This window comes from Plodia interpunctella, chromosome 23 (assembly GCF_027563975.2).
Source record: "Plodia interpunctella isolate USDA-ARS_2022_Savannah chromosome 23, ilPloInte3.2, whole genome shotgun sequence".
In the NCBI taxonomy this organism is placed as follows: domain Eukaryota; kingdom Metazoa; phylum Arthropoda; class Insecta; order Lepidoptera; family Pyralidae; genus Plodia; species Plodia interpunctella.
The window spans coordinates 3,845,512-3,863,637 of NC_071316.1; the positions used below are offsets into that span (position 1 = coordinate 3,845,512).

The 18,126-nt window shown below is 35.2% G+C and overlaps 5 protein-coding genes across 5 annotated transcripts; 2 read left to right on the forward strand and 3 right to left on the reverse strand.

Annotated features, from left to right (window-relative positions):
* Positions 1-4,743: 4,743 nt before the first annotated feature.
* LOC128680130 (facilitated trehalose transporter Tret1-like) lies at positions 4,744-7,358 on the forward strand. Its single transcript, XM_053762970.1, has 3 exons — positions 4,744-4,962; positions 5,656-5,788; positions 6,085-7,358. Exons 1-3 carry the CDS (start codon positions 4,921-4,923, stop codon positions 7,305-7,307), a joined length of 1,398 nt encoding a protein of 465 aa, XP_053618945.1. The 5' UTR covers positions 4,744-4,920; the 3' UTR covers positions 7,308-7,358.
* Positions 7,359-7,405: 47 nt separating this feature from the next.
* On the reverse strand, positions 7,406-8,043 carry LOC128680196 (protein lethal(2)essential for life-like). Its single transcript, XM_053763134.2, has one exon. It carries the CDS (start codon positions 7,993-7,995, stop codon positions 7,480-7,482), a length of 516 nt encoding a protein of 171 aa, XP_053619109.1. The 5' UTR covers positions 7,996-8,043; the 3' UTR covers positions 7,406-7,479.
* Positions 8,044-9,825: 1,782 nt separating this feature from the next.
* LOC128680198 (alpha-crystallin B chain-like) lies at positions 9,826-10,344 on the reverse strand. The gene has a single exon (XM_064436771.1). It carries the CDS (start codon positions 10,342-10,344, stop codon positions 9,826-9,828), a length of 519 nt encoding a protein of 172 aa, XP_064292841.1.
* A 602-nt stretch (positions 10,345-10,946) lies between these two features.
* Positions 10,947-11,748, reverse strand: LOC128680197 (protein lethal(2)essential for life). The gene has a single exon (XM_053763135.1). It carries the CDS (start codon positions 11,618-11,620, stop codon positions 11,063-11,065), a length of 558 nt encoding a protein of 185 aa, XP_053619110.1. The 5' UTR covers positions 11,621-11,748; the 3' UTR covers positions 10,947-11,062.
* A 2,540-nt stretch (positions 11,749-14,288) lies between these two features.
* Positions 14,289-15,150, forward strand: LOC128680247 (protein lethal(2)essential for life-like). The gene has a single exon (XM_053763279.2). The coding sequence runs from the start codon at positions 14,440-14,442 to the stop codon at positions 15,010-15,012; it is 573 nt and encodes a 190-aa protein (XP_053619254.1). The 5' UTR covers positions 14,289-14,439; the 3' UTR covers positions 15,013-15,150.
* Positions 15,151-18,126: the final 2,976 nt, after the last annotated feature.

The following is an 18,126-nucleotide window of genomic DNA, read 5'->3' on the forward strand; positions in this document are numbered from 1 at the left end:
TAGATTACTTTTATAGTGTTTTTGACGAATTTATTGAAAAATATGTACCTACTTCTAAATTTAATAGCAAACATAAATTCCCTCCTTGGTACACGCAACCCTTGATAAAATTAGATAAAGAGAAAGAAAAATGTCATAAAAAATGGAAGTGCTTTGGAAATTTGCAAGATTATTATACTTTTTCCATTTTAAGAAAACGTTTTAAAAAATTAGAAAGGTCTTGCTATGATAGGTATATTAAATTCTCAGAAGAAAATATTAGAAAAAACCCTAACTCATTTTGGTCATTTGTAAAATCAAAAAAGAATCATAACGACATTCCAGAAAATATGTTCTATAAAGATGAGTGTTTAACTGATGGAAACAAAATTTGTGACGCATTTAATAATTGTTTTGGTTCTGTTTTTATCTCTTCGAATGGTGTAAGTTCACAAACCACTTTTTCATCTAGATCACAAGATAAAACACATGACACAACTGTTGATATAAGTCACATAAAATTCGAGTTAGAAACCATAGTTTGTGAATTTAAGAAAGTAAATATACACAAAGGGGCCGGGGCCGATAACATCCATCCTGTGCTTATATCAAATTGCGCCGAAGAACTTGCAATTCCAATGTTAATTATTTTTCAAAAATCAATAGATACAGGTGTATTTCCATATAAATGGAAACAATCTTTGATTACGCCTATTCCAAAAAATAGAAACAAAGAACAAATAACTGAATATAGGCCAATCTCAAAATTATCTATTCTAGGCAAAATTTTTGAAAAACTCGTGACTCATCATCTTTCTTTGTCAGTTCGAAATTTTATTGCAGAAGAACAACACGGGTTTTTCAAGGGTCGTTGTGTTGAAAGTAACATGGTAACTTTTACTGACTTTTTATCACAAGCTATGGATAACAATGAACAGGTGGATGTCGTGTATACCGATTTCTCCCGGGCGTTTGATAAATTAAATCATAAACTCCTTATTTTGAAGCTCGAAGAAGCCGGCATACATGGCTGCCTCCTTAGGTGGATTGAATCGTACATCAGTAATAGGAGTCAGGCCGTCTGTATTAAAGGATACTGTTCGCAATTTTTACCTGTGCCTTCCGGGGTCCCACAAGGTTCCCATATTGGGCCCTTGCTTTTCTCCTTATATATAAATGACATAGGACACATATTTAATAACAGTCACCACCTTTTATATGCTGACGATAATAAAATATATAAAATAATTAGGTCTGTGGTTGACTGTAACAGATTACAGGAGGACTTGCTGGCTCTTCAAGACTACTGTACCTCTAATCAGCTTTATCTTAATACAGATAAATGCTATATTATTACCTACTCACGAAAAAGAAATATTGTTAAATACGAATATAAAATAAATAACGAAATTTTGCAGAGAGTAACAGAAATTAGAGATCTAGGTATAATTATGGATTCTGAACTCTCATTTAGGAAACACATTGATTTCGCAATAAAAAAAGCTTTTCAAAAATTAGGCTTTGTATTAAGAATTAGTAAACCATTTAAACAAACCATCACAATGAAAATTTTATACTTTGCATTTGTTCGTTCTATTTTGGACTTTGCGAGTGTTGTATGGAATCCTAATTATAAAGTACACATAGATAGAATCGAAAGAGTACAAAAAAAGTTTATAAAATCTTTAAATTTTCGTGAGTGTACACAATTTGAATCATATAATAAGGCCTTGCTTCATCATAAGTTTCTTTCCTTAAATGACAGGCGAAAAATGTTTGATTTGGTGTTTCTATATAAAATTCTTAATAATTTAATTGATTCTTCAAAACTTCTGAGTAAAATTTCCTTTGTTACTCCTAGGCGTTTACCTGTACGTCCCTCACGTAAAATTCCACTTTTCTCTCCTCCACATTTACACAAAAACTATACTCGTAACTCATTTATACATCGTTCCACCACCATATATAATAAAGAATATAGAAATATAGATCTATTAAATACTACTCTAAAACGATTAAAACTCATTTTTCAATCTAGTTCATAATAACTGATAGTAATATAATTTTATAACAAACTTATAATTATATAACAAACCTAATTAACCTAACACTGTTATGTTCCCAGCAACAGCGGAAAGCTACGCTAAGTTAATTTTATTTACATATTCCTGCCATGTAATTAACCCTTTTTATTATATAAATATAGCACTTTAGGGCACTATAGGTCTTTAAATTGTACTCATAGTTTATGTAAATTTCTATTTTTGTAAACGACTGTTTGTTGCCTAAATAAAGATAAAAAAAAAAAAAAAAAAAAACTCGTTTTAGAAAGACCTAGGTTAGGTAGGTAACTACCAATACCAAAAGTTTACTAGGTACCTATATTTTATGTTGGCAGTAGGTACATAGTGTTGCTGAAAAATCGACGAGTTTTTATTCTACATTTCAGACCTAGGTAGTAAAAAAACCTGGTAAAAACACTATTGATTTGTAGGATCTGTTTAGGTAGGTACCCAACTAAGGTTTTTAAAAGGGCAATTCACGGGCGAAGTTGCGGGCTAAAGCTAGTACAGAAATAAAATCTGCAAGTTTGCAATCCGCAATCGAGCAAAAATAAAGGCATGGCCGTACCATCCTTTTCTCGAAGCAATTCAGGCCAATTTCGAACCCCAATAACTTCGTTGTGGATAAAACAGGAAGCTTGCATTTTCAGTTACTAAGCAGGTATTGTATAAACACTGTAAAATTTGAACCAGTAGTTTAAGAACTTTACCTTGTTAAAGTTTCTTGATTTTGTCACTCACTCACTGACTGACCGATCATCAAAAGTCTAAGGCACTTCTAGCAGACATAGAAGCTTCAAATCAATACGTATAATAAAATTGAAGAAAGGCCAAATTTGTACATTGGATTTTTTTTAAATTCTTCATGGAATATACTTAGTTACTGATATAGATGACGAAAATATAGTTTTGGAAATTTTTCTCTGTCTGTCTGTCTGAATGCGCATCACTCGAAATCTACTGGACCGATTTGCTTGAAATATAGGTATTATATGTAGGTACCTTATATTCCGGGTTAACATCTTAGATACATTTCATCCCGGTAAATGGTCAGGTTCCCGTAGGATAATTGAAAAACTAATTATGATATGAATCAAAAAGTCCTCGGAATCCCGGGTTAACATCTTCACGTTTGCGGGACGAGACACGCAGCGGGGAACAGGAAATTGAACTAAAGATGCGAAAATTGCAAATTTGAATCATATATGTTTACCAGTCTTGCAGAGTAAGTACGCGATAAAAGATTACTGAGATTTTGCTATGAAATTCAGGCGGGCGAAGCCGCGGGCAAAAGCTAGTTTAGAATACAATTAATGTTTAGTGTCTACATCAAGGGAAAACCTAAAAATTTTGGAATTTCGGTCCAGTTTTCTAGATACACCATTAATAACTTGCAATCCCATATAAATATAGGAAATTATAAAAGTTACATTTGCAGTTAATGAATCGTTGTACCTGTATAATGGAAAGTGTATGTTCAGCCCATGAAATTGAATAACATTCCCATGGGAAAATATGTTGAAATATGAAAAAAGAACTACTTTCCATACAAATTCGACTTATCACTACAAAAAGAAGTGAGATGCCATCAAAAACATGCTGTAAAAAACCCAAGTCTCGCAGCTCAGTTTTTCTACCGTAAAAAGTTATGTTCTGTTGTACCTTCAGAACAATAAAATGGGCGGGACCCGACACGTACTTGTCTAAATAGTATTTTTTTAATGAATACCATCCATGTATAGGATCGCAACTCGACTAGTGGTGCCAACTAGTGAGAGAGATAGTAACGTGGCGTGGGCTACCCACACCATATATAAATTACATATACGTAGTGTGTATGTACTCTTTATTATAAGTAGATACTATGCTATAAAGTAGATAATAATCAAACATAAAAAAATTATTGTCTGGTAATAATAGTATTACTTAGTTATATTTTACTAGCGACAAAATCATAATAAATTATATACTTTATTTATATAAACCTTCCTCAGAAATCATACTACCTTATCTATTGGTCAAAACTGCATGAAAATCCGTGTAGTCATTTTTGAGTTTGTCACAAAACGATAGATAGACGCGATAGAGGTCTTTGTTTTTATAATCTATACCACAGATTACATAATACCCCAGTATCTATACTATTATTATAAAGAGGTAAGTGTTTGAGTTTGTATGTTTGAGGCGGGTAATCTCCGAAACTACCTAACCGATTTCAAAAATTCTTTCACCATTAGAAAGGTACATTATCCAACATTGCTATAGGCTATATTTTATCGCAAATTTCCACGGGAGCGAAGCCCCGGATAACATCTAGTACATATAATAAAATAGTATAACAATATAGTATGGTTTCGTGGCCCGCACATATGCCGGAATAGCCGCAGCAGGAGGCACAAATAAGGTACTTTCACAGGCAACGATAAGTAATAGGTACATTTAGCCACAAAATATAGCCGCGTATGGATGTCGTACGAGGCGACTAAGGAACACAGCCTAAACAGCTGATAGGCAAAAAAGAGGAGGGTTGACGTTTTAGGCAAGCGGCAGGTTATAATATCACAGATGAATCTTAAAAAATTTAAAGTTATCTCTATACATTTGATACTGGGCCATGTGTGATGTGACGCCACTAAGGCGTCACATCCTCGAAAGCAATCGTGTGGAGATGAGAGGGCCCTAAAGTATAGCCGCTGAACCGCCGATTGTGTGTTACTGCCTTTATATTTAAGTACTCACTCACGTATTTAACATATGTTTTAAAAAATTTTATTGACATTCAGTGAAATGCTGACTGCTATCACCGTTTATGTGAAAATTTCGTGTGTTTAGTTTGGTGACTAAATGAATTCTGAGAGAACTGTGAATATTGGTGAATATGAAGATTTCGTGCGTATTTTCTACGAATGTATTTCGGCAGGTAAATTATGAATTATATTTAATTAACACAACACCCACTTCATAATCGTCTTTTGGAATGAATAACTTTTGTATCAAGATGTTAAATATTTTTCCCTTTTGTTTCATTTTTCTTACTAAATATGAATAAGAACAAAATAAATATGGGGTAGTATTGTGGAATGTAACCTGGAATGACTTAACGTTTACGGGACAATTATCTATGTACCAAAGTTAACTGAAATCTGTCCAGCAGATTTTGCGTGGACCGAGGATTTTTTGAGGCATCACCGGTTTTTTTTTTCTTTTTTCTTTATTGATTTAAAGGGATTTTGTCACGCACTGACAGGCATCACCTTGAATGGTACATCTTTTTCTTCTGAGCATTTTCCCGGTTTTCTTCCTTAGCCACTAAGGGTCAGAGCCCAGATCCGCTTTCCTACTTATTCGTCTGCACTGCGCACGGTCGTCAGCATCCCTAGTTGTCAGATCATTTGGGACGTAGGTAGATCTTTCACGACATCGACTTGAATGGTTCCATTCGTAACATGTAGGCTCTGCACTATCCGCGAGCAGTTCGCCAAACTTTTGCGGTACAGGTAGTGTAGGTGCAGTGTAGGTACATTGCTGATTTTTCATTGCGAAAAATAAAAACGCGTCGGCATCTATCCAAGTTGGCGATGGTGTGGAGCCTAAACAAAAAATAAACTTTCAGGTGCTTGCAGCCGTAGCCACCAGCCTCTATGGCATCAGCGCCGGCATTGTTTTCGCCTACAGTGCAGTTCTGCTGCCTCAGCTGAAGGATGACGACAGAATCGACTATGACGCCAAATACGACACCTGGATTGGTAAGCTGTTATCACCTTCCACCTTTTCAACGTTGTAACACTATGTGAAATAATAGTGGTATGTGAAATAATCAGGATAGAAAAGTCCTTACATGGTATATCATTGGAATCAGGCGGCATGTTTAATGATATGATGATTAATGTCCGAAAAAAGTGTAAATAACGTTTGTATAGTTTTAGATTTTTCAGCTATAAGAAGTCTATAAAAGCAGACACAATAAAAGATATTTCAACTACCTATCCTGCAGATAGTTAATAAAATAAAATTTTGCTATTCAAAGTATCAAATTTTTCAGCCTCTATCTCCACGCTTACTATGGCTTTCGGTTGCTTCGTCGCAGGACCCTTTATAGACAGGTATGGAAGAAGAATCGGTCTCATCCTCCTCGCCATTCCCTTCGTCTTCAGCTGGCTTATCATGGGCTTGGGCAGCAACATCTACCTTCTATTACTTGGAAGAGCCGTCGCGGGAATATGTGCTGGCCTGTTTAGAACAATGTCTATTGTTTACCTTAGTGAAGTTACTGATCCAAAACATAGATCCATGATGCTTATCTCAATATCTTTATCATTAAATATAGGAATTCTTGTTTCTCATTCTGCTGGTACATATTTGTATTGGAGAACCGCTTCATATGTATTTTGTATACCTAATATATTACCAGTCATTATTCTTGTGTATTTAAAAGAAAGTCCTCTGTGGCTTATAACAAAGGGAAAAATTCAAGACGGAACTGACTTTTTCTACTGGTTTAGAGCTAAAAGCGATGTAGCTGATAGAGAGTTGAGTGCAGCGATATGTAAGCAGAAACATAAATCTCAAGATCTCAATGTCAAGGAGACTATTAAAGTAGTATTCAGCAGGCCTTTTATGGTCCCATTTTCAATATGTTTCCTTGTTTTCACTCAAACACAATTTTGCGGTACCAATGTTTTCAATTTCTATGCTCCTGATTTAATAAAGCAGACTTTCTCAAACAACGTAGACAACTTCTTGATAATGGTGCTTATTGATTTTATTAGGGTATGTGGCACTGGCTCTATATTTTTCACTGTTAAACATGTGCCTAGACGTTTTCTATACTGTTTATGTAGTATTGTGACAACTTTTTGTATATTATTTTTAGCAGCATATCTGTATTACCAATCGTCAAATTTATTATGGTTTGGTATGACTTCCTTAGTTATGTATATATATTTTTCTATAACATTCATGAGTATAGGTTGGTCTTTCATAAGCGAGATGTTCCCAAGCTCAGTAAGAGGTCTGGGCTCAGCCTCAACTGCAAGTACGTCATTTTTGTTATTATTTATTGCTGTAAAAATGACTCCAAGTGTTATTGATGCGTTTGGCATGGAGGTATATTACATTATCTGTGCGTGCATAACTGCAGTATGTACCATAATCCTTTATTTTGTTTTGCCAGAAACTAATGGAAAGACTTTGCAGGAAATTGAGCATGATTTCATTAAGGACAAGTGTAATAAAGAGTTATCGAATGAACAAACCAAATTTTAACTGCGTATAAATAGTTGAATAGCCTACTGACTGTGCGTGTGCCTGAAAGCTTTAAGAAGCTGTTCGAAGTTGCAAGTAGGCGAAAAAAACAATAGACATAATAAATAATATAATTTATTGTAATAAAAACAATAACATAAACACAAATACAGTCTTAAAATTACAAAATCAATTAACTTACAACTTCACTTTTAGTTTCATCCACAAGTTGTCTTATAGGTCCCGTAGGTGTGATAGGAACTATTCTCTCGCCTTTAGCAACAGCTGTTTTTTTCGGAGCTACTACAGTCAGAACTCCATCTGAAGATAGCCTGGACTGCACAGCATCAACGTTTATATCCTCAGGCAACTTGAATCTCCTCGAAAATTGTCTCGAAACGAACCCATGTTCATCTTTTTTCTCCTCATGTTTCCCCTCGATGACGATGAAGCCATCGGAAGTCTTGACTGTGATTTCGTCTGGTGAGAAATGTTGTACGTCTACGTTGATCTGGAATTTGTCCTTTTCTGTTTTAATCGAAGATCCTGCGTCGGGCCACCACGGTTTCAATCGAGAGATTAAGGGAGAATTCAAATTTGCAGCTGATGTTACATCTTCTGGAGAGAGAGTTAAGCCGAAATTTTGGTCGAGGAGTCGCCTTGGCCAGCGAGGGTGGTCGTAGTCGAAGAGATAAGGCAGGAGAGACATTTTACTCAGCTTTCTATCACTATTTTGCTCGTACTGCGGGAATGCGAGCGGGATTCGTTTATTTATATTGGGCAGTGACGTGGGTGAGTGAATCGTCGATCGAATATAGATCGTCTGGATAGTTCTGGATGCAACTATGTTGAAGTTCATTAGTCATGCGTAATAGATGTAAGGACATACATGTTGTGTATTTATTTTTTACAATTATCTGAATTTTTCGTTGCCATGCATTTTATTTGCTTGGGCGAGAATTTGCTTAATAACAAGTGTATTTTAATTATTTTGTACCTACCGATAGAATTATTTTTTTCGTGTTATCACTTCTGAAATAATCCTTGAGTTTATATTTGTATTACGTAGGAATTTCTTGTATTTATTGACCTTGTCAATGTTCTTTTTATTTATTTATAGGCGACGTTAATTTTTCCCTGTTATTTTAGTCCAGAATGATGATTGTGCTAGGAAAAAACATAAGTAAGAAAGTATTTTTAGCTGGAAGATATATATCTTCCAGCAAAAAATACGCCATTTGTTTTTATTTGAAATAATAAAGTTAATTAAATAAATAAAGTATATGTGTAAGTAATTTTAACGTATTCCATTCCTTTGTACTGTAGGAAAATGTAATGTATATTAAAGGCTGTATTTTTTTAGTATTTGGAATCATTTAACATTCTTCTATACTTATACTTACTTGTATCCATATAAGTCACCGTTATCGCCCCGAGTATCACGTAAACGAATTCTCAATTTTATTTCAATGGCATTAAACAAATTTACAAACGAAAAAGTTTGATCGATCGATGCGTTCTCTAGAACTTTTGCTTTTGACTGCGATTTTTTTGTAAATGCAAAAACAGTAGACTAGACCTTCAGAAAAACTTGGATTGCGTGAGAATCGAGCATTTCGGATCATTCTTATAGAAATTGTGGTTATCATCTACCTTGTCGTAAATTGGTAATTGTCATCATAATTTATTGTTACAATAGTGAAGAACAATATTTATCTATTTCATTTCCTGATAGCTCATCTGAATATTCATTATTTTAATTACTATTGAATATCTTTTTATATGAGTACTTCTATAAAAATGTAGCTATCTACCTACATTTAATGATAGTCGTGTGTATATACCACAGGCAGGTATAAAAACATTGTATAAACTGATAACGTGTTATGCCTGAACATATAAATGGCATCGTGTCTTTCAAAAACAAAAATAGATAAGTAGCAAAACCACCTTTTTATTGCTACACATAGAATTGATTCATCAAAGCCACAATCAAAGCAAATATAGCACACAATCCACACCCTCCCACGTATTGAGTCTGGCATATTTTAAGTAGTAAACATTATTTGGTTATTTTTGTTTCAGTGTAATTGTTTGTTTACGCCATTAACCATAAAAGCAACTACGAAAGAATTTTCATCAAACTCTGAAATGGTAACAACGAGACTTGATAGTATAGGCATCTTCCTTCTTAGTGTGTCGACGTGTGTGTGTCTTCTTTTGTAAAAATGCGTTTAACACCCGCCAAACTATCATCATGATTTAAGTCTAATATTGCCATTAAGCCCAATGTGGAATTTTTGTTCGTCCACATGCTGTCTCTTTTTCCCATATCGCGAAAAAAAAAGATAACTTGTGGATGCAATAATGCGCTAGCATGGAATTAGTTGGTATGTACTCCGTTGTAGAAGTACTTACCAAATCCATGCGCGCTAGTGTTTTGTTTCATGACAGGCCCTAGTACCTAATCCTGCCCTGCATATCCTGTGTCTAGTAGCGATCAAGGAATGCTAAATTCATAAACTTAAAAAACAACACATTATTTCTTATTAACTTTATTAGGACCAGGGTCAGACTTGCTTTTATTTTTATCATCAGAGAGATATGCAGCACATGGGTCCTTTTTTATTTCTTCACTGGGTTTGGTAACCGGGATCAAGGACTGATCGATTTCTTCATTTTCTCCAACTCCTATGGGAATTATCCGCTCACACGGCAAGTTGTGTTCACAAAATTTCCGTGGCGCTGTCACCGTCAAGATGCCATCAGGTGATAGTTTAGTTTTAATAGTATGCGGGTCACAGCCTACTGGTAATTTAAATTTTCTGACAAATTGTCGAATAACATAGCCGTTGTTGGTCTTCCTCTCCTGCTTGCCTTCAACTATGATGAATTCTGTCCTGGCTTTCACTCTGATTTCTTCCTTGTCGAATTGCCGCACGTCTAGTGTCAACTGGAATGTTTCTTTGTCTATTTTCACTGAAGGTCTAATGTTCCGTACTTGGTTTAAACACGGTCTAACAACATTACATAATTTTGCTCCTAGTCTTAGAATCATTATTAAAAGTTAATATTAGTGTACGTACACAACACAATTTTTGGTACAAAATATAAAGAACAAAATAACTCGTAACCTATTGGTATTGGGCAATTGATAGACAGTACAGTAGACATGACAAATGGACGTTGTCCGTTTGACATAAAAACTGAAAATACTTTTTTCTTTTTCCAAGGTAATTAAGTATTTGTCGTAATAAAATAGAGCTTCGACTACCCCACGTTTGGTCATTGGTAAGTTCGTGGGTTAAATACGTCATCATACGCATGACTTAGAAATAGATGCCCCGTGTGGGGCGCATTCTAAAATTAAGAATGTCGACCATTCATGATCATTCACGACAACCATAGGTAATCAATTTGTGTTTATTTAATTTTTGTTTATAATTTAACTATTTTTATTACGATGGCGATTTAAGATTTATTTTTTATTTCAATTAATTTTATTTATTACTTATATGTAACGTAAAAGTGATGATGATTATGGTCGTGAATGATGCTCGAATGGTCGACGTTGTTTTTTAGAATATGTTATGTATTATGAAGGACTTTATATTAGATGTCTTAAGTCTAGTAAAGGTGTTCAAATAAAAAAGCCATTAATACACGGTAATTATTGTACTTTATTTCAAATAAAAAAAAAATTACAAGCAAGTAAATTAAACCTAGGAGATCACAGTATCAGTCTGAAAATAAACTTTTAAAATACCTAGTGAAAATTATTTATTCCCTTTCTCCTTTCCGCTCTGATCCTTGATCTCCTTGCGCACGGGTCCCGTTTGAGCGATGGGCACTTTGCGCTCACCCTTGACCGCGTCGGGCACCTTCAGCGGCGCGGTGATGGTCAGCACGCCGTCGGACGACAGCCGCGACTCCACAGTCTCCGGCGCCGCGCCCTCCGGCAGCGCGTACCGCCGCACGAACTGCCGAGAGATGTAGCCGTGCTCGTCCTTCTTCTCCTCATGCTTGCCTTCCACCACCACGAACCCGTCCGCCGTCTTCACCGAGATCTCCTCAGGCGAGAAATGCTGCACGTCCAAGTTGATCTGCAACTTGTCCTTGTCGGCCTTGATGTTCGAGCCGATGTCCCGCGCCGCCGCCGCCAGCTGTCTCCAGGGTCTGTAGTAGTCTGTGGACAGCAACGGACACGCCACAGCCGTGAGCATTTCGTCCGGTGTCAACGCCAAGCCGAAATTTTGATCGATCAGGCGGCTAGGCCAGCTGTGATGGTAGTAGCGTGGCGATTCGTAGCCGAACACAAATGGTAGTAGGGACATTTTCTTCTTTCTTATAATAAATAAACTAGTAAACGCGTAATAGGTAAACGCAGTGAGTGAAACTCGTTATTAGTTCTCTTGCGAGCACTTGCAACACAATACTCTTAATTCAAATTCTATGTCGAACTTGGTCGAGCGCGCCTTTTATATTCACGGAACAGTGACATCTAGCGTGTAGTAGAAAATTCTGGAGCCATTATAATGCTTGCGTCAGTGTTAACATCAGCGACATCTATCGAAAAATAGAATAGAACATTCTCGAATTATAAAACTAGTGATGGAGTGTCGACAGATCCATTATCGATGCTTGACCTCGTAAATCATTGTATCAATAGCAAGACAAGATCGTCGGGAACGAAAATGATTTGGATACTATCAATAACGTGTGATTATCTAGAATTTTTTTTTCTTCCGGCTATAGCGCGAAGTTCGGATGGTATTGAATTAAAAAATAAAGCGCTACAATTTTTGTTTACACTCTTATAATATTTCATTATCGATAGTTGCTATAAAATACATAAAATACTATTATTGTAATATACAACGCCGATTGATACTATCGATAGTTATTATAGTACATATTTTGAAGTTTTAGTTAACATAAATATCGTAATAATATAACTCAGTTTATCAACCGATGGAATCGATAGTATAGAATTATATCGTCATTACCGATAGCCTTAAATAATGTCGATAGTATTAAGACTATGATACAATCGATATACTATCGCACACAGCTCTACGTATCAATAGCAATGCGCCATCTAGCGTAGAGTATAAAAATCTCGAACTTGTGTATGATATGCCCATGTGTGCGTTATTCAATGTACCTAGTGTTACAGATGTGTGCGTGAACATTGTTTGTGTGGTATTATTGTCATTAGCGACATCTAGTATAGAGTAGAAATTTCTAGGGTTTTTGATTCGCTTCGCTACTTTTGCTATATTAATTTTATTGTACCTATTTTACTTATTTCTTCAAAACGTAGGTATAATGTATATTATTTGTAGGTATGTTTCTATACATGTACACATGCATGAAATTTACAAAATTCCACAAAACCATGTCATGGTTTGACTATAGAAATGATACCTAAATGTAAACATTTTAAATTATAATATTTACCTACCGATAAACTGTGCCAATCAATAAGCTCGCACAAAAATAAATAAATAGTGCCATAATCCAGTGCAATACCCTTTTAAAATATTTTTTTAATGATCAGATTCTTTTATCTGGCAATTAGCGTAGGTGTCTACCTATGCCTATAATATTCTGAATATTCCGAGAGATATTTAATCAAAATGATGAGTGAATTTTTTAAAATAGGTAGTGAACAGAATTAATTTGTGAATCAAATACTTAATAAAGTACTTATTTAGCCTACCAACATTAACCTATTTTAAATTAGGTACCTACTAAATCAGGCTTCACCATAAGGTTGGCGAAATAAAATGTTTCGCAGACGCCAGACATGCAGACAACACATTATTCTCTAATCTAAAACTCTCTTAAAAGAATTTTCAGTAATATTCTTGCAGTTCTTCAATAAAATTCAAATGAAGAACGCGTGGAAAGCCATAATAAAATGAAAAAAATGTTCGCGACGACGAATTTAGGACCTTCCTTATTTTAAGGTTAAAATGTATAAACAAATACAAAATTGACCTTGACACTGATACAGAATTTCTCGGATTTTCGAGATGCTTCGAACGGTCAAGGACTAGGACGTTCGCGATAAACACAGGGCTTACCAACGCACGGCCCGCATCGCGCATGAGTGAAGGCCCGTGCTAACTGAATTTTAACGCATGTAAATTCTATACAATCGTCGTGCAAAATAAGGCAACACTTTAACAACTAACCTAATATTTAAAATAGCTATAAAAAATGCTTATTACACTATACGTTAGGTGTAAATTTTACATTTAATAACTTAATATTTTCTTATGTTTTATTTATTATTTCAATAAAAAAAAACTATTTATTAATGTAATATTTGAAATAAAATATAAAATTTAAATAATTATAACTTTACATTCTTCGTTAATAATTTAAGTTTTGTAAAATTATATCATAATTATTTGTTTAGTAGATTTCTTTACGATATTCTAAAATCCTATCGATCTCGAAAATTTTCTGGTATTTTTTTACATGTAGGTAATTAAATTAACAATAGTGTTGAATGTGTTTAACATTTAAAATTTTATATCCCGGGCAGATACTTGGCAAACAATGAAATTTTTATATAATATGCAATTATTAATATTTAAACATTTTGTTTATATCTTTGTAATATATTTAATGTACAAATAATACATATTAAAATAAAATACAAATATTAATATCAATAGCGGTAGGTATCCGTCCATTTAACCAGCGATAACTGAATAAATGTTGTTTGTTTAAATATCTAACCATATATTTACTTAAACGACTTATAAATTAATATTAGTTTTAATTGGAAATTATGAATTATTTAATCGTATTTGTTTTGACTCCGCAAATTGATAACATTATTAATGCATAGGTCGTCGCGTCAGAGCATTGGTTGCGATTTGCGACCCTTTGGCATTGAGCTCCCCTGACTACATTGCAATGCATGTTCCAACTTCGAGTAATTTCTATCCGATACTAGATGGCGCTTGCTTGCGTATAAAAGCGTTCGTGGGGCGTCTCGCCGGCAGTGATATCAAAACAAACGCACGAGTGAGCTACAAAGCGATCATAACAAGTCAAAGCAAGTGTTCTTCGAATTTCTTCGGAACAATTTCTGATTATCTGAGAGTTATTCAAGAAAGTATATTGAAGAAGAAAAATGTCGCTTCTACCTTTTGTATTTGGCTACGAATCGCCGCGCTACCGCCATCGCCACTGGCCTAGCCGGCTGCTAGATCAAGATTTCGGCTTGGCGTTGACACCGGACGATTTACTGACAGCTGTGGCGAGTCCATTACTGTCCGTAGACTACTACAGACCCTGGAGACAGCTGGCGGCGGCGGCGCGGGACATCGGCTCGAACATCAAGGCCGACAAGGACAAGTTGCAGATCAACTTGGACGTGCAGCATTTCTCGCCTGAGGAGATCTCGGTGAAGACGGCGGACGGGTTCGTGGTGGTGGAAGGCAAGCATGAGGAGAAGAAGGACGAGCACGGCTACATCTCTCGGCAGTTCGTGCGGCGGTACGCGCTGCCGGAGGGCGCGGCGCCGGAGTCTGTGGAGTCGCGGCTGTCGTCTGATGGCGTGCTGACCATCACCGCGCCGCTGAAGGTGCCCGACGCGGTCAAGGGTGAGCGCAAGGTGCCCATCGCTCAGACGGGACCCGTGCGCAAGGAGATCAAGGACCAGAGCGAAGGCACCAGTGACAACAAGGAGCCGCAGACGAAGTGAACATCTCGAAACCCATCGCCAAAGCTGTGACTGTGAAATTATCCCAAAGTGTATTATTGTGGCAGTGCCATTTTGAGACTGATTTGTTTTATTATTTGTATCTAATAATTTCAATAAATATTTAAGCTTGTTTTAAAATTGGATTTTATTTCTTTTTTCCACCCATTACCTACTTAATGTAATACTAGCGTACCAACATATCTATCATTTATTTTTTTCAAATAAGTCTCGATTTAGTCAAAATTTGTCACTTTGTTTACGTCAACCGGGCGTTTGGTTTTTAACATCCATTAAACAATAACTAATCCAAGAGCTAGAAGCATATTCGTCCAAAATAGTGTACAGAAAAAAAATGTACATTTACTGTAATGTGAGTATAATTAGCAAATTTGCCTCCCTATTGTGATAGGTATGTAACCTTTGATTATGATTAAAGGTTATGTTCGGTGGTATCTAGATCACAGTCCCCAACACATTATCCTATTGGAAATCAATAAGTTTGAAGCCGGGTTATGCCATACTATTTTGAGACTATTGACTAAACTGTCCGAGTTTGGGGCGATAGTATATGATCGGCTATTTAGTTACTGACAATAAATATCAATATACACAAATAAAAATTAAAAATATTGAGATTCAATCAAAAGAAAATAATCCAATCTGTAAACATTAAATGCGTGGAAGGAATGATGAAAACTGATAGAAAAACACTTTTTTTTTTGTATGAATCACTTTATTAGCTACAACAAAATGAATGCCACTGCGGCACAGCGGCTAAATAATACCATATATTTATGTAATACAAGTAATAGTGTATAAAACAATTATATAACCTTTAGAAGCTCAGTTACGCATATCACTACGGTGTGTGTATTCACAATTTTCGTTTATTATTTCAATATCGGTTTGGAAATTTACTCAGACGACTTTTGCGATTGCTTGATGATACAACTTTCTAAACATCATAAAAATAAATAAAGGGGAGAAGACGTATAGAACGGAAAAAATCAATTTCGATAGGTACATTTTTGAAAGTAGGTAAACCAATACAATTTTTTATTGGTAAAAAATGTTGAAAGTCTTGACACTGTCTTTATTCTTTCATTGGCTTGAGTATTGGCATTAAGTTTTTTTTTTTTGGAAACAAACCATAGATAAAAAAAAGAGAAATTGAAACAAACACTACTAAATGTTTGCTACAAAAAAAATGTCAAAATTTATTTATAAAGATCTTTGATCTTCATTATCGAATGTGTAACTAACACTGGTATCACCTAAGACATTACGGCTACTTACATATCGCCATATAGTGGCAAGTTGTCGTACACGTAAACGTACACGTAAAGATGTGAGAAAAGATTTTTATTTAATGCCACTATCACCGAACTCGGACAAATGCCGCGTACCTATGCACCAACATTGCGTAGTTCATATGAGAGATTTTATTTACTGCAACGAAAGACCGGCAATATATGCCGAGCCACCAAATTTTGGTAAACAGTATCGCGTATAGCTGGCATGAATTTTTGAATTCTACGAAATGTATGTTGGCTACGAATTCGTAGCTCCTCTTCTACGAGACGACGACGTTGCGTCGCTCGCTACAAAGCTCTACACATCTTGATGCTCGTAGAAGGCCAGTTTTTAAAATCAGAACAAGATTTGATAAACCATGGATTTAATAAGTACTTCGTACAACTACTAATTCCATGAGATAAAACTGCACTGCACTTTTATTTTTTCTGCGATGATTTATAAGACTGTCAAAATGACTTTCGATTGTAAGATTTAAAAAAAAAACACTCCAGTTTCACTTTCCCGCCAAAACCATTTGTAATGAGGTTTCCCAAACCGATATTAAATCCGTCTACCATTAATATTGCTATACATTGAGACAACTAGTCTGCAGTACCGACTAACACCCAACAACTTAAGTTTAAGCGATAATCGAACAAACAAAACTTATAGTATACAGTTATAACTATTGATATAATGCGTGCTATATGTACTGTGATGGTAAATGTGCAACAACCTCAGCACTGTCCACGCTGGTACGGCAACACCTTGAGAAAACTAGCATATTAGTAACGAATTGCTGCTATGCCACTTCCGCGTTGCAGAAGGAGCAAACCTAAGAAGTGTTGTGGTCAGGGATGATACGTGTGAAGTGGAGGAGAAATCGGGAAAATGCTCAGATAAGAGAGAGAAGGAGAGACAGATATACAGAGAGATTGATATATGACCATGGCATTAGTAGGTATTACGGAGTACCTACTAATTACATGTATATGACATATAATAATTTGCAATATACATATTTATCTCTCTCTGTCTCTACGTTTAGATGCTCGCTGACCTTGACGTAATTAAACGCAGACAGATGTAAAGTACGCCATTTTGTCTAAATGCCCCGGGTAAAGCCAACGTCAGATTTGACAAGTAACTCACTATAAGTAAGTATACCCTTAGAGATAAAAAAAGGTTCTGAAATTACATGCTTTCTGAAACATAATGGCCATGTCACATAATACAGCACGCATTATATTTTCTGATACAAAACATTCGTGACTTGTCTAAAATACCAATAAATAACAATGTTCTTATTTTAAGTATATTATGTTGGTACCAGTCAGAAATGAATAGCGATATATGTTGTTATTTAATAAGACAAAGCGCGCATTCCATTCTATGGGAGGAACACATAATAGAAATAGTGTTTCTGTGTTTTTGTGTATAAAAAATTACACGATTATGCGTAATTAAAATCCACCATGAGTTACCTTTATTCATGGAACGTCACATTTTATTATTTTGTACTTGTGATAAGTGAAGCGTTACAATATATTTTTAAAGATTCAATATATTAATAAATGCTCATATTTATGTGAGACATGATTGTGCTTAAAGGCGATGAAAAGAAAATGCTGAATGCTGAATACATAATAACGCAATAGGCTTGGATGATTGATATTTGTTTTATATTTATTTGTACTTAGTAACGCTTTTCTTTTCTCACTTGTGCCAATAAAAGGTGTTATAAATATAAGATTGATTAACAAAATATTAGTTTTACATTAGTGAAGTGCTACAAAGGTTATTTAAAAAGTAAACAAT

Coding starts and splice junctions, on each gene's coding strand:
- LOC128680130 (XM_053762970.1), top strand. CDS start 4,921: ATGAAGATTTCGTGCGTATTTTCTACGAATGTATTTCGGCAG. Junction 4,963..5,655: donor CTACGAATGTATTTCGGCAG/GTAAATTATGAA, acceptor ATAAACTTTCAG/GTGCTTGCAGCCGTAGCCAC. Junction 5,789..6,084: donor CAAATACGACACCTGGATTG/GTAAGCTGTTAT, acceptor CAAATTTTTCAG/CCTCTATCTCCACGCTTACT.
- LOC128680197 (XM_053763135.1), bottom strand. CDS start 11,620: ATGTCCCTACTACCATTTGTGTTCGGCTACGAATCGCCACGCTACTAC.
- LOC128680196 (XM_053763134.2), bottom strand. CDS start 7,995: ATGTCTCTCCTGCCTTATCTCTTCGACTACGACCACCCTCGCTGGCCA.
- LOC128680247 (XM_053763279.2), top strand. CDS start 14,440: ATGTCGCTTCTACCTTTTGTATTTGGCTACGAATCGCCGCGCTACCGC.
- LOC128680198 (XM_064436771.1), bottom strand. CDS start 10,344: ATGATTCTAAGACTAGGAGCAAAATTATGTAATGTTGTTAGACCGTGT.